General features: G+C 40.6%; 1 protein-coding gene across 4 annotated transcripts in view; it reads left to right on the forward strand.

The window, feature by feature from the left end:
- Positions 1-16,657, forward strand: part of PHACTR1 (phosphatase and actin regulator 1) — a gene marked incomplete at both ends in the record, with an annotated part of 284,448 nt that overhangs the window by 230,729 nt on the left and 37,062 nt on the right. For 3 of the 4 annotated variants that reach the window (XM_079533808.1, XM_079533809.1, XM_079533810.1), the window contains 3 exons: positions 2,680-3,013; positions 9,785-9,993; positions 12,025-12,181. In XM_079533808.1, the coding sequence (XP_079389934.1) occupies positions 2,680-3,013; positions 9,785-9,993; positions 12,025-12,181 (700 nt within the window). Of the gene's footprint in view, positions 1-2,679; positions 3,014-9,784; positions 9,994-12,024; positions 12,186-16,657 lie in introns of those variants that run through there. The other variant, XM_079533811.1, reaches the window with a different exon arrangement.

A 16,657-nucleotide genomic window follows, 5' to 3' on the forward strand; every position in this document is an offset into this window, starting at 1 on the left:
GGGGAACTAAAGGCCAATGAGCCACGTGTTTGTGCCTGGGAATACCATGGAGCAAATCTTCCTGGAAGAAATGTTAAGACATATGCGAGATGTGGAGGTGATTTGAGACAGCCAACTTGGGTTCACCAAGGGCAGATTGTGCCTGACCAATGGCTTTTTTTTGGAGTGATGGCACCTGTGGAGAAAGGAAGGGCAACTGATGTCACCTACCTGGACTTGTGCAAGGCCTTTACATAGTTCCACACCACATCATCATCTCTAAATTAGAGAGATATGGATTTGAAGGTTGGACTAGGCAGAGGGTTGTTGCCACGTAGAGACCAGTCACAAGTGGTGTCCCCCAGGGGTCCGTCCTGGGACCAGTGCTCGTCAACATCTTTATCAGTGACATAGACAGTGGGTTCGAGTGTACCTTTCACAAGTTTGCTGATGTGGTGCAGTTGACACAACAGAAAGGCGGGATGCCATCCAGAAGGACCTGCACATACTCAAAAAGTGGACACGTGAGAATCTAATGAGGTTTAACAAGGCCAAGTGCAAGATGTTGCACTTGGATTGAGGCAATCCCAAATAAGAGTACAGACTGGGAGAAGAACTCACTGAGAACAGCTGTGTGGAGAAGGACCTAGGGGTTCTGATGAATGAAGAGCTGGACATGAGCCAGCAGTCTGCCAGCACTTGCAGCCCAGAAGACCTACAGTATCCTGGGCTGCATTGAAACAGGAGTAGCCAGCAGGAAGAGGGAGGTGTTTTGTCTCCCTCTACTCTGTGCTTGTGAAGATCCATTTGGAGAACTGTGTCCACGGCTGGGGGCCCCAGTACAGGAGGAGTGCAGAGCTGTAAGAGTGGGTTCAGAGGAGGGCCACAAAGATGACTGAAGGACTGGAGTATCTCTGTTATGAAGAAAGATTGAGGGAGTTGGGCTTGTTTAGCTTGGTGAAGAGAATGCTCTGGGGAGATCTCGGAGGAGTTGGAACTGAGTAATCTTTAAGGTCCCCTCCAACCTCAGCCATTCTATGATTCTATGATATGATACTGCACTGAAAACAGAAACACTTGGGTTCTCACATCTGTAACTATCCTACTCCACAATTTGGAAAGACCACTATCTGTCCATGCCTCCGTTTCATCTTTGCACACCCTTTTCCTCCCTGGTCTCTTGAAGAAAGGGAAGGCTTGCTATTTGTGTGGGCTTCTTTGTTCTAGAGTAACATCAGTTTCAAGTGGGTACTGTGGGGTGGGTGCAGTAAAGCGTCCACAGTAGCACTAAGCAAAGTCCAATACCATGAATGAGCTTGGCATTATGCATGGTCTTCTTCCTCCTTACTGTCCTTAAGCGTTTTCATGAAGCATTAGATCTTATAAGTCTTGGTATTGACCTTGTGCACCCTGGCTAGTAGATGTGGATACTAGTACAAGCAACACCCAGCATAGTCCATAAGGAGGGAAGGATAAAGAGATCAGGGAGAAGGGTAGTTAACACTAAAAAGAACCATCTGGAAAAGGACTTTAAAAATCAGATGTTACTCAGGAGAGTGATGTCATTTGAAACTAGAGGAAGCAGCATCTTACTGGCAAGCTTTCTTGGGCCATAAGTAGATTCTGACCCTTCAATTCCTTTACCATTTTACAGCAAGAAGTATGAACTGAAGCTGCAAGAAGCCACAGAGCATGCAGAGCATTGCAGAGCCAAATGTCTGGGGTGGGATGCCATGCTATGTAGGGCTTGGACTTGCAGCTCACAATATATATATATTTACTATCATTTTCTTTGCTGCTAGCATATTCTGTGATCATTCCCCACACACATTGTGCCCATTACCTCTTCTCCCTTTTGTCCCATTACCTCTTCTCCCTTTTGAAACCCTTTCACTGTGCAGCTCCAAAAATCTGCATCCTGCAGCCTTATCCAGGCAGAGGTGTTTGCTTATGGACTTCCCTTGTCTTTCCATGGAAACCAGGGGAATCTTTGCTTGACAAAACAACTGTGTTATTCAAAAATATGTCTGGAGTTAAAAAGGTTAAAATTAGAAGAGCGTCTGCCAAGTCTTCTGTAAAATAACGTGTTAATCCTAACTATCTTCCACCCTTTACCATCTTCTCCTCCTGTATCCTTTATTTTTCCAGGTCACTCCTATTTAACATTCAAACCCTATCTCATTTCTCTTTTGCCCTTTAATGTAGTTTTTGACACCAGATTTTTTTGCACCTTACAAAGCTGTAAGAGAGGTGACTTGTAGTAATTGCATTGCAGTAGCTGAGAAGGGTCGGATATGCCTGAGCTTTCATTCCAGCAGTGATGGTGATGAGTCCTCCCATCACTTCAGACTCCAAACTGCTTTCCATGTTTCAGTGCCTGATGAGTAGGAGAGGTTGTGCTTACTTCTCAGGGCTGGTTTGGGGGATTAGTGCTTTAAGGTATTGAAGTGTGCCACAAGCCTTGTTAAGCATTGCTTACTGTGTTTCTTACGGGGCACGTGCAACCTTGGGATGTTTTTGTGAGACTCGGATCTGCTGCAAAACAAGAAAAAAGACAGTGCTGAATGAAAGCCATGCAGAGCTGTCTGTCACATGGGGGAGGGGAAGCACACACCTGCGTTGATTAGCAAACTCAGTACCTGCTCACCCTGGCACTGCCATGAAAATTAACACCAGGGCCTCTCTTTTCTTCTGTTCTAGATCCTGGCGCTCCTGTGAAACTGCCTTGTATGCCAGTTAAACTGTCACCTCCACTACCTCCAAAGAAAGTCATGATTTGCATGCCCTTAGGGGGGCCAGACCTCTCCTCTCTCTCATCCTATTCCACGCAGAAGAGCTCCCAGCAGCCTTTGACTCAGCACCATCACACTGTCCTGCCATCCCAGTTAGCAGCTCACCAGCACCAGCTCCAGTATGGCAGCCACAGCCAGCACCTGCCTTCTGGATCCAGCACGTTGCCCATACACCCTTCAGGGTGCCGGATGATAGAGGAACTGAACAAAACACTAGCCATGACCATGCAAAGACTAGAAAGGTAATGGATCAACTTTCAAAACAATGTATTAATGTGCACTGTTTTCCTCCTAGCCTCAATGTCAGTATTAACATCGGAGTCCTATTGGTAGTACTGGAAGCCCCTTCTCTGGGGAAGAGAAGACCTTCAGAGCAGAGTCATTGTTGGAGAAACAGAGACAAGCTTTTCCAGATTTGTTAGAGAACTGTGTGGCAGAAAGGTGAAAAAGACCAATTTCCTGAGCCCTTGTCCTGTCCTTGCTAGGTTACACTACCAGTGTAGAAAAGGCTAAGAGAACGTGTCTGGTTTGCAGTATATACTGTAGAGTATATAACTGCACAGCTCCAGTTATATGGAGGATTGCTTAAAAGGAAAAAAAAAAACAAGTAAAGGAAATAAAAGATTCAGAAAAGACCATTAAACCAAACGTGCTACTCAACCAGGACATCTGATTAGTATTACCAATTAGCTCAAAACAACCTATGAGAACTTTGTACAAATCACTTTGCAGGGCTTTAATACACTATTTAAATTATTTCAGTTACTTTAAATTAAGTATTTAACCCTTTCCACAGCAGCTCCCTTCTTATGCATTTGCATCTGGGGGAAGGTTGTACATTTAATCAGAAGAGCCTTACCCACCTTGGGGCTGTTTTTCATTACTGTCACTTGTGAGCATCTCTGAATGCTGTTTCACGTGGTCTGAATAAGTGAAGCATGTTGCATAAATGCAAGCTGTCCTCATAGACTACTAGATCAGCAAGCTTTGGAAAAATTATTTTGACTTTTAGATGAAAATTGAGCAAGTTGCAGAATAGAGGAGATAGTCCAAAAATGACGTTCTTTATAGTTACAAGGGCAGCTTTGTAACCAGCTTGTTCTAGGCACTTCAGATCATCCTTCTGTTATACAGGAAGCTAAAATATTTGGTCTCACGGACAAAATGCCTAATGACTTGCCCCAATATCTCTTTGTGATAACATTACCTTCATTATATTGCACAGTTAAAAGGATTTCTATTAGAGATGGCAGATTCTCCTTGCTGCCACTAAAAATAGAGGAACAGAGGCTGTCCTCCTCTGTCAGCTTATTTCACTTCCAGGATACTGAGATCTCTGCAGTTAGATCAAGGGGGCTAAAGCTTCTGTAGCCTGACAAAATTCTCTGCTGGGGGAAAACTGTAAGGACAGTGATAGAGATTCCTGTTCCCATCAATAAAAGAACTGTAGCAGAAGGATTAGAAGGAGCATCCACAAACCATCCTGTGCCTAGTGACCACCTCTCACACTGCATCAGCCCAGAGCATGGTGCACTGAGTGCAGAGGATAGCAGTGTCTCCCAGAGGCTCCTTTGTGGCAGCTCTGCTATTGCCATCCCCAGCACAGGTTGGATACTGACCTTACAGTCTGGCTCACATTGTGTGCAAAAGGCACAGTGAAATCTCTCAGAGTATGACTTCACTGTGGCATCTGTTGCCCCACAGCAACAAATGCTCCAATTTCTAGGCATCCATCAAGTTTACGTCTGCAAGAATGCTTAATTGATTTAAAGAAGGTTATGCTGTTTGGTTTTAACTATTAATTTGAATTCAAAGCTGTGCTGCTTGTTAATAATGTAATAAACAAGGATTCATGCCTTAACATGATGCAGTTGCATCCCTCTGCAGAAGAGAGTAAAAAAGGTTGTGGCACTGATATTTCACATTAAAAATTAAAATGAATCCTAGTTCATGATATTGCAGTTGGTTTTTCATAGCCTTTTGGGGTGATTAACTGTTATTTCATTCATGAAATAAAGTAGTGAGTACTTCAGTTACTCTCCTTGTCAAAACAAATCAATAATGTTTCTATTCACAGGAGAGAAAATAGGAAATGACTGTTTCCTTTACTACAGCAATTGTTATTTCATAGTATTGATAGACAAAAGGGTCTGTGGAACTGACATTTGGTGTTAAAATCTTAAAACTATTTTTCCAAGCAAGACTGTGGCCTGTGCAGATTTTTAAGATACACACATCTAATTTAGGAGATTAGTTGTACCAAATACTGCTTTTTTCTAATGTTTCTGTCAGTACTTCTTTTCCCTTAATTGCATAAATTCTGGATGGAACCCAGTGGAAATCATATTTCAATATCTCTCATTGGACATTTCAGCCCAAAAATATTGAAAGCCTTTTAAAACTGCACAGATCCCAGATCTACTTTCTTCTGTTTAAAATTCAGTAATGTGCTCCCGTCTGTTGCATGCATAAGATAGACAGTGACATCCAGAGCTTTACTGTTCCTTCTGACACTACTGGGTCACTGCTCTTGGGCCAACAATCTTGAGGCATTTGTTTTTGCTGATCAGTCTTTATCTTGAAACAGTCCTACATGATAGCATAATAGCCTTTCTACTCCATTTAATATTGATTCCAAGGCTGGTGATTTGGGGGATTATTTTCTTTAATAAAGGAGAATCTCATAGACGAATACAGATTAGTATCCTGCTCTCCATTTTATTGTTTCCTATATTAATTATTTTCTCTTCCCTGTGTCTGGTTTTTTGTTCCTGATAGCGTAGAATCTCAGCTCTGTTAAATTCCATTGATACACACACCAATTCCACATTTTGTCTGCTAAACTGATCTTATACTTCACAATCCTTCCTTCAACCAGGACTGTGAGTGTGGACAGGATGAAAGAAAGAGTGAAACACCCCCTTCTAGCAATCTGGATGGATTTTTTGTTTGGTTGGTTTTTTGTTGGTTTTTTTTTTGCAGATGGGGTCTCTGGAATTCAGATAGCCTAGCAGCATCTGAAGAACAATATTTGATTTGCCAATGCACTACAGTTTTGGCCAAAGAAAAATGAGCTGTCTCTCTGTACCAGAAAGAAAGCCAGAAGTTATTTTGCTGTGTTTGACCTTGAGAAAGCTACTGAGCTTCTCTTCGTCTAGCTGCTTAAAACTGCAGTTAATTCCCAGATCTTTTTTAGTTTTATTGGAGACACTACAGAGCATTAGGTTCATTTACACACTTAAGACTTCTGATGCCAAAAAAAAAATCTGGTACTTAAAACATCAATTTGTAAACTATTCTTAGAAGGGAAATCTATCCTTTGTTGTAATATGATTATTAAGACATCATTTGCACTGCCAGCGTGCCTTCGTTTTCCCTGATAAATTACCAGATTTTTGATAGATTAAGAAGAAACAGAAAGAGGTGTGATTTCCATGTAACCTTTTTTCTGCAACATCTGTTGGTAATTTTTACCTACTGCAAACAGATTTCATCTTCAACCCAAAGTGTATATGTTCAGCATAAATCACAGAGTCATAGAATCATAGTATGGCCTGCGCAGAAAAGGACCACAATGATCATCTGGTTTCAACCCCCCTGCTGTGTTCAAGGTCACCTATTCTTATGATTTTTTACCAGTCTGTGACAAATTTTAAGAGATACTGAAGCTCTATTATTTCCCACTAGCATCCACCAAAGGCTTGATCCTCCTGACTGAATTGAAATTGAGAGGAAGGACCATGCCCAAAAGGATCTCAGCAAAAGGTAGTAATAGGGGAAGCTTTAGAAAGCCTCTTATACCATCATAATATGCCTTTAACTTCAACTTAGTAGCTTCTTGACCTGAAGCCTAGAGAGTTCTTCATCAGACTGGTAAGACAAGAAATGATTTCAATTACTCTGTGGACTGTTGTACAATAGGAACTGACTCAGTGCATACACCGAGAAGCTGTTAAGTGTCTGTATCTCACCCTGGACTAGAATTGAATCCATGACAGAGAAGCAGAAAAGTGTGCTGTCCAAAAGAGTTTGTGAGACCGTTTCCTCTGGGACGTAGAGTTCAGCTTCAGACCATACATTCATAAAATGAAATGCATTTAATATACCTGACGGTGTCTTATAAATCATATAAAATGTATTTGATTCAGAAAACATTTATCTTCCAAAAAGCTTGTCAAAATAAGTGCTTTTTGTCTAACTTCAGTATTACTTAAGGCAAGAAACACATGATATTTATATCTCTGCCTTCCTTCTCTCTGTCTCTCGCATATACCCAAACAGTATCAGTGTATATACAGTCATTTGAGTTTTTGTTTTAACTAATAAGTACAGGACAGTGTCCTATGGATCAGAACATGCTGGTAGGAGTGAAACTCCTTATTCCAGATCTAAGAGACTATGACGATAGAGGAGAAGCATATGCTTTTTCCCACAGATTTTACAGGAGGCATTTCACTTTTTTTTCTATTTACATTTTCTTCTGTAACATGAGCCACTTATACACCTAAATTCTGATTTTTCATGAATATCTTTTCCCAGTAGGCATTCAAGGCCAGGCTGGATGTGGCTCTGGGCAGCCTGGTCTGGTGGTTGGTGACCCTGCACATAGCAGGGGTTGGAACTCAATGAGCATTGTGGTCCTTTTCAACCCAGACCATTCTATGATTCCATGACTCACTAGAAATATTGGAAGCTGTAGTAATGTAACATTTTTGCCATTTTAATCACATAAGAATAATACAACAGTAAGTGCATAGTCAGCTATGAATTATTCAAATCTATGCATTAAGATACATTTATCTTTTTAAAACAAGTACGTGCTTAGCTATGGCTCTGTACTCTAATGGCAAAAGATGAAGCTGATTTAGAATGGACAGTTTAAAACAACAGTGTGCTTTTCAACTAATAATGCTGAAAAACGTGGTGTAGACCACCTATGTTTTTTTTTTTTTTGCTAATGACCCAGAGGAGTTTATACTCAGTGAAGATATACAGTGACCTTGGTACATCTTTCTTAAGCATACTGCAATAATGCATGTATTTCACAAGCTTTGTTTACACAGCTGACTTTGCCAAAATGATGTGAAGAAGGCTGAGTATAGTCAAGAAAAACACAAAACATTAGGAAAAATGAGGGACTTAAAATAGAAAATAGTTTTAGCTAGAAAATGGATGATTCACAAAAATTACAATGAGACAAGAAGACTTCTATTTCTAGAGCAGTAGTTCAAATAAAGATTAGGTGTGGTGGTTTGTAAATCTTGTTTCCGTTTGATACCTGCTTGGTAACCTACATTGGTGAGCCACTTTGATGTCTGCTGCCCTATGCACATATGGATGAGTCCGTAACCTACATCCATCCTTCACGGAGCAGTGAAGCACCAAATGCTCCTGGGTGCTGAACTATTTTCTGCTGCTTTCATTTGTGTTTCCAGAAGGGACTTAGCCAACGTGCACTTACTCTCTGTGAACGTATTGTTTTCAAATCAGGTGAATTAATGATTCAGTGGCTGTGGTCACCATTCGTTTAGCAATATTAACAGAATTTCTTTATGCTAGTTTCTCTTGAAAATCCAGGCTTCTGAATTTCCTGCTTTTCCTCTTAAAGGAGCTACAAAAAAAAAATAGGTTATATAGCAAAATTATTTTTCAAATGAAATTAGTAAATTGAATTTTTTTTTAAATGTAGCACTATCTTGGGAGTTAATTTTTTAAAGGCTGTAATACATTTGTGTGTCATTAGGAGAATTCACCTGGTGAGTTCTAATACTACTGCTGCATTAAAAATATCTTAGATCGAACCTACTGAAGTCTAACACAAATTCACAAGCCAGCTTTCTGTGAGTTTTTCATGCATTTTGGTGCGAAACATAGAATATCACTAAGAAAATGGAGTTCCTCTTTTCGAGGCATCCAGTAAAACTATGCAGCTCATTCTTGTTTAGTCTGTGATAATAAATGTTGCAATTAATAAAATGATTCCTTAGAAGCTGAACACAGTGATAACAACATGGTGTGGTTTACTCAGGATCTGAAGCCTTTTATTCTCCTTAATCCCTAAGCTCATTGTGTCCTAGCATTATGTACCCAAAAATACATTTTTATAACATTCTCCAGGATGTTATTTGGCAGCCACTTGAGAGTCTGTGTTAAATTTAGATTAGAAAAAAAGAGAAATGTTTCAAGTTGACTTCACAGAAAATCATTTAAAGAGAATTTTTTTAATTTTTTTTTTTCCAAGATGTGGAATGCCTCTTGTACTCTGAGTAGTACTGAAGAGAATTGAGGCTGCTTAGCACTTGGTATGGTCACTCCCAAATTTGAGTGCTTCAAGTGCATCTTGGTCAGCACATTTGCTTTCACTCTTGAATTCTTGTGCAAAGTAAAATGAGAATTTGACACAAAGAGAGTGTCCAGCAGGCACGTGTTCCTCACCTTTCATGCACTTGTTGTCTCAGCTGGGACTTGGGAGGGAGAACAGTTTCTCCCCAGTAAGGAATAAACTTAAGCAGACATCATTAGGGGGAAGTTTTTCACCCAGAGGGTGGTGAGGCACTGGATCAGGTTGCCCAAGGAGGCTGTGGATGCCCCGTCCCTGGAGGCATTCAAAGCCAGGCTGGATGTGGCTCTGGGCATAGCAGGGGGTTGAAACTGGATGATCATTGTGGTCTTTTTCAACCCAGGCCATTCTATGATTCTGTGATTTTGTGATTCTATGATCATTTTTGCCTATGGATCTCTGATTCTCATTTCACGATAGAAAAGCAACATGAGTGATGTTTGACTTCAGTCTTCAACTCTTCGTGTTCCTATTTCACTGCTTGTATTAGTGGGATCCTTGTTGAAAGACACTGAAATCAGCACATAAGCAGAGCTAAACAGTAGATATTTCTGTTCTAGTTTCTTCTCACAAAGGGATGTAAGACCATTACTAAAAGCAGTAAGTGAAGCAACCCAGTCTTCCATTGAACTGTTTCCTTTTAGTTCATTTATTTGTTTTTGTTTCCCAACAGCTCTGGTTTACACACAGGTGACAATGTTACAAAAACAGGACCTGGAGGCCTTCCAGACATGAGACAAGTGCCAACTGTTGTGATCGAATGCGATGACAATAAAGAAAATGTGCCTCATGAAGCTGACTATGAAGATTCTTCCTGTCTCTACCCAAGACAGGAAGAGGAGGAGGAGGAAGACGAAGATGAGGATAACTCGTTATTTACAAGTTAGATGCATTCCATTTTTCCTTTCTCATTTAATGAAGTTTTCCTCTGAAATCTTGATACGCAAAGGAAACACGCGGCCTGCAAATTTTCTTTCTTGACCATCGCTTTGAGTATGAATTTAAACTGATTACCCTAATCCCTGTGGATAGTTCTCATACAGAATTCAAATGACCTTTTTTGTTTTATCTTAGTTTACTTTCAAACTGACTTTCAGATTCACTACTCCAAGTGTCAGCATTATAGAGAAGCAATGACTTTGGCTTAAGTCAAGATCATCTCAGCAGGGTTACAGAAGTGCCACAGATAGATAATCAGATCTTATGAGCATTGTCAGTATTAAACCACATCCAAATCAGAAGTTTGCACGTGCTTTTAGAGGGATAAAACCAGAGAATAAAACTCCTAAATGCAGGCCAAATAGTAGAGGAAATAGTCTTGAAATTTCTATACAGGAAGATATGAATAAAAAGTGGGGGAGGAGAATCTTATTTTTCTTCCTAGGAGCACACCTACTTAAAAAGTCTGTGGTGTGCAATTTAGATTACGATGGTAGAGAGACTTGTGCAGATGATTGGTATACAGATGCTCTGTTCTGCACAGGAATGCAGCACAGTTCTGCTTTCCACTCTGCTGCATTTTACTTTGCAAACAATGTGAGAGTATGTGTGGGAGTAAGTTGGTTTGTGTTTAGATCCCAGGTTTTTTTTCAGTTCTGTTTTTGTTCTTTAGTTTTTTTAACCTATAAACCTGAAATCTTGACTTGATCTTACGTAACTGAGGAAATGAATCTGATTTTACCAGGCAATGTTTTTGCATGAGGATAACTTCTTTTATTTTTCTGGAGTTATTTCATATTTGCATCGTTGTTACTCAAACTGGGAATCAAATTTATATACCCCGTGATAACTATCTAACTGCTGTAGGCAGTTCTATACTGACTTACAATCTGTTGAGGTGCTTGTATCAGCACAAAATGAATATAAAATGCCACTGCTGGATTATGTGTGATTTTATTCCGGTTTACCGTAGTCCATAGTAGTGACAAATATGAATAGATTAATTGACAGCTGTATCGCAACTGCAGTTTGGAGGGACTTTTGCCCCATTTCTGATCTCTGGGAAAAACAGCTGTCTTGGTGTGCCATCATCGGGCTGTCATGAAGATGAGATACCTTACTTTGTGGTGACACAAAGGACATCTTGCCATCCTGCAGTTTGAGCTGAAGTTTCAGGCCATTTAATTTTTTTTCTCCTGAAAACCAACAGCAGTATAATCATACCATTTTTAAAGCACACACAAGTTTCTAAAACAGGCATATTTCATCATCTCAGAATCTTACCTTGCTTTGCAAGTGAAATCAGAATCTTTTGTCTTAAATGAAGAAGCAAAGCAGAAGTGCGTTATCTGGCATTTTCCTGACAAAGTCTAAAACCTCTTAGGGGCTTACAGTCTGCCCTGCACAGTCTGCTTTGGGTGCAAACCAAGGGAAGCAACCTTGTGCCATGAAAGACCACTGATTTTCACCCTGTCTTTCCCACTGTCAGTGCCTGAGAAGCAGAATCAGCTAATTAATCAAGCTACTTAAAGGTCTATTCCACTTCTCATAGACTTGATTTTTTTTTTAATGCTAACTTGGATGTCTTGGTGTTACACTGCAATAGAGAGATGCCTCTCTCTTTCCACATGCTGTAGCTCTGCTGCCCTCTCAGAGGTTTAATTATTAATTCCATTATGAATTCCAAAACACCACAGATGCTTCTAGAAATTATGAAACAGGCCTTTATTCTCTATTTCCCTCTGCGGAGCAATATTCTTTTTGCTATGTAACTACAAAATTCATCCTTTCTGTATTATGGCATGAATTGAGGCTAACTGAAAACCAGATGTTAATTGATGCCCCTTTTCCCACACTCCATACCAGTGTAAATAAGAATGTAGCACCCTCCCTTGCCTGCCACTTCCTTGCCTGCTATATGCTGGAATGTAATGATGACAGCTCCTTTGGCAGAGCTTCTCCTCTCTCCCACAGGTTCCCTGGCAATGAAAGTCTGCAGAAAGGACTCTTTAGCAATCAAACTCAGCAACAGGCCTTCCAAGCGAGAGTTGGAAGAAAAGAACATCCTCCCTATGCAGACTGATGAGGAGAGACTCGAACTTAGGCAGCAGATTGGGACAAAGTTAACAAGGTAGGAGATTGATGTTTTTCTAGCTCTTGCTTTTGGAAACATGTGGTGGGACACACCTTTTTTCTGTATTCTGCAAACATCTGAGATCTGTTTGTTCACAATATGCAAGAGGAAAAGCCGTGGGAAAAAAGAAAAATGCTGTAAGAATTAAAGCTGCTGTAACATTCCATACAGAGGTTTCATTTTCCAGGTGTATAGTACAGGATCTTTGGTTATATAAGTATGTGCATGAACTACATGGGTGTGGTTGTTTTCAGTGCACTGCTGGGATAAGTTCATCTTTGATAACATTTTGGATTGTAGCTGTAGGTGCCATTTGATAATCTGTTATTTTGACCAAGGGACAGGGGCATAACTTGCTCAGCTGACTGAGTCGCCATTGAGTAGGCAAGTCTCCTTCTCATCCAAAATACTTTCATCCTTCAGTATTTTTTGTTGTGTCAGGCTTGAACAGATTTACTTTCGTACACTCTTTCTTCTTTATAACAGCATTTATTCACCAGCTGTTCTGTTTTTCTGTATTGTATGGAACATAGAGGGGTACCCATTAATGAAACATTTCCATCAAGGATTAGTAAAGCAAGGCCAGGTAGGAATGTCTATGAACTTCCTGTGCTCTGGCCATAATTTCTGCAGTTGATCTAACGCTGTTATGTTATCAGCTCGGTTGTATGTAGAGCCAGTGAGTGCTATTGGTTGCCTTCTGGTTTAACCAAGAAATCCACAAGGAGGACCAGCCAGTTTTCTGTTGGCTTTTTTTCTTTTCTTTTTTTTTTTTAATGGGGTGGAGGAGCATTGGTTTTATTGCAGGGATGCAGGACTCATTTATCCATTCTTTGGAGTAAACTAACCGCATTGTTCCAGTCCATCTTTGAAAGTCTTTCTTTGTGCTGAATCACACTTAGCTTTCTCCAAAACCTGTCTTAACTCTTCAGTATTTTTGTGAAGGGCTGCAGCAGTGGTGACCAAAGATGGTGCTGCACTGTTGATGGGCCCCAAAATTGTTCAATCCAGTCTTTGTTCAGCTTAATACCTTGTTAAATGAATGTGAAGCTGATGGTCCAAAAGAGCAATACAGGATAACAAGGTCCCAGTCTTGTTCTTACGTAATTAATTTTGAACCCTTTGAGGTGTGTGAGGAGTTGAAATTTTTATCTTTAGTGAATCTTGATCTGCATCACTTGACCCTACAATGACATTAAACAGCATTTTTTCTGTGCTGCCCATTTGCCTAGTGTATGACAACAGCTGAGGTACAGCCTGAACCTCTGATTGACCACCTGAGGCGAGCACTGAGTCAGCCACAGGAGCACAGGTGAAGGCAATTCAGCTGTGTGCCGGAAGGGGGGGAGCCTGGCTGCACCTCTCCTAGACCTGTTTAAGAGCTGGCTGCCAGTGGGGAAGGATCTCTGCTGGAGATCTGCTCTGCTGGAGTTTTGTGAGTGAGCTCAGGATAGGTGTAAGCCTTCTGTTTGCTCTCTTTTGTTATCCTGGTCTGCTTTGCCTAACTCTCTTGTTTATTTTGTGACTATAACATCCTAATATTCTTTGATTATACACCTAGATTATCTGTGTTTCTTAAAAGTGTTACTGCTCTGTCTAATGAAGGTAAATAATATAACTTGCAAATGTTGACTGTAGCTCACTGTGCTCCAGGTGATTTTTTTTTTTTTTTATTATGAATATTTGATCTCTTATGTCTCCATAGCATGCTTTTTTTGATATGAAGTATGTTTCTTCAGCATGTGTATTTTTAACATGGGGAAGCTTACTTTGGCAATACCCAGAACCCTTCCTGTGTAAGCCACCTATTCTCACAATGTCACTGTTTTTTTCCCCAAGTGCATTTGTATTAATATCTGTGCTTGTTCAGAGTTTGAGGTATAGTGCTTGAGTTTGTCTTGTAGCATGACTTAGAAATCACATGTGCTTCCAATAATTAAAACTGTGTATATACAAACAAAAAATAGCTGTGCTATTGCTGGTTCATTCTCATTTGTTACCTGTGTAATATCACTGAAATTGGTAGAATTCCACTAACCTTATCTGGAAAAACATACTTTTCACTCTGACCTTTTAATGACAAGTGTTTACCATTCAGTATCTCATCTTTTTGAATAATCAAGAAATATAAGGAGAAAACCGCTTTCCTCATCTCTAATATGCAGAAAAACACAGATGTCTCAGCATCAAAAAGAAGGGTACATGTCTTAACAGTGCCTTATATCTAAGTGTGATGTATCCATGTATACAGGCTGACAAATATGAGATTGAAATAGAGGGAATATTTCAATTTGGGCAATATTTCTTTGTGTCCAGACTTCATTACTCCATCTGTCTTTTGCCATTGCTTAGTAATTGTCCCACAGTAATGCAAATGCCAAGCAAAATTAAAGTGGTGAAGCATTTATAGTCTTTAGAGAAGATGTGAGATGCAGAATATAATTGCAGATGGCAATTTTGGATTTCAGAGGGATTTGTGCTATTCTACCAATGGTCCTCTGTAGTTTAAAATAACCAGCCAATTAAATTACATATGCTACTTACAGAAGTAGAAAAGGCAAAATAAAAACTTCAGCAAATAGTTATTGTTGTCTGTAATGGATCAAATAATTTTCAGCAAGAGGCTGATTAGGACATTTCAGTATTTATGCGTAATTCCTCACAGTATTTAGTTTAGAAGAGCTCATTAGCTGTACCATTTGGCAAATCAAAATTTAGTACTATAAAGAGAATGTTATTTTAAAAGAAGCTTACAGACTGGCATATTGAGAGATTGACCATTGGCATACTGCATTGGACCAAAATCATCCCAAGTATAGTCCAGCCTTGTTAGAGTTGCACCAAGAACCCACTTGGCTCAGACCTTTTTTGATCATATCTTACTTAAAAGTAGCAGTAGCTGCAGAAAACATTTGTGGTTTTATTATTGCATCTGCCAGCTGGTAGGGAGACTCCTGAACCGGCTTAACCACGTAGCTGTTTCCCAAGTTAGCAGAATAGTGTCCTGGCAAATATTGGACAAGTTGCAAGGATGAGGCTGCAGAGGCTGTATCTTAGAGCAGAATATGGCCCACTACACATCTGAGTATTAGCTTAGTCATGAGACAAATTTTGACTGTTGTGGCCTGCTAGACTGATGCTTCACTTGTGGCACAGAGTCCAGCTGGAGGTCTGTAATTAGTGGTGTTCTCCAGGGATCAGTGCTGGATCCAGTCTTGTTCTGTATCTTCATCAGTGACCTGGATGCTGATGGTACAGAGCTGGGAGGAGTGGCTGACACACCAGAAGGCTGTGCTGCCATTCAGCAAGACCTGGACAGACTGAAGAGCTGGGCAGAGTGTACTGATGAAATTCGACAGGAGCAAGTGTAGGCTTCTGGGGAGGAATAACCACATACATCAATACATGTTAGAGACTGACCTCCTGGAGAGCAGCTCTGCAGAGAAAGACCTGGCTGTCCTGATGGGTAACAGGTTGGCCATGAGCCAGCAGTGTGCCCTTGTGGCCAAGAAGGCCAATGGCATCCGGGGGTGCATTAAAGAGTGTGGCCAGCAGGTCGAGGGAGGTGATTCTCCTCTTCTACTCTGCCGTGACAAGCCTCTGGAGAATTGTGTCCAGTTCTGGTTTCCCTTTTTAAAAAGGACTTGGGGATAGGAAGCAAATGCTAGAGACCATGTTCTTGGCTGTTAAAAACCCTTATAGTTCCATTAACTTCTATTCTGAAATGCAGACCATCTGCACAAATAAATCTTTAAGTGGGTATAGTTTTATTTTTGCTCTGCCTGCTGAGGTTCTCCCAGTCTTCTCCTCCATTTCATCCCTCTGGTGCTTGCATATCTTCACAAGCTACACAAGAAGTGCATGTAAGTGGCCTTAAGCTAGAAAGAAAACTAGAAGGTAAAACAAGGCCCAGAATACTAGCAAGCAGAGGGAGAAGTCAGATTTCTGCCTTCTGACTGTCATTCTGGCTGTCTAACGTTCAGAGAACCACTGGTTCCCCAGTCAGGTTAGAGCAGGATGGAGAGACTGAACTTTGCTTTCAGTGGAAATCAGTGAGAGGACTGATGTATTTCTGGGCTATGACTGCAAAATCAGGATACAGATATGAACTGGAACTGATCTTGGAGGCATTCTTGGTACAGTGACAAAGACATGGCCTGTCAGGAGCCTCTGGTAAGGAGGAGGTCCAGCAGTGATAGGCAGAGCACAGCAATGCTGCATGTCTCCAGCAATTGTGTGGCTATCCCCTTCCACCAAGACAAGTGTTCCAGTGCCAGTCCCTGCATTTCTCTTTTCCTGAGAAATCACAGTGGTGATTTTAAGAGATCACACAAGCTTCTTCTGTCAATGTATTATTTAGTAAGCACAAAAGCCCTTTAGAGAAAATGTGTCTATATATGTCTTTATAGTTATACACTGCTCCAAACTTTGCTGAGGATTCTGTGCTCCCTTGATCTGGTAAGATGGTCCCTC

Source organism: Tetrao urogallus (genome assembly GCF_951394365.1).
Source record: "Tetrao urogallus genome assembly, chromosome: 3".
In the NCBI taxonomy this organism is placed as follows: domain Eukaryota; kingdom Metazoa; phylum Chordata; class Aves; order Galliformes; family Phasianidae; genus Tetrao; species Tetrao urogallus.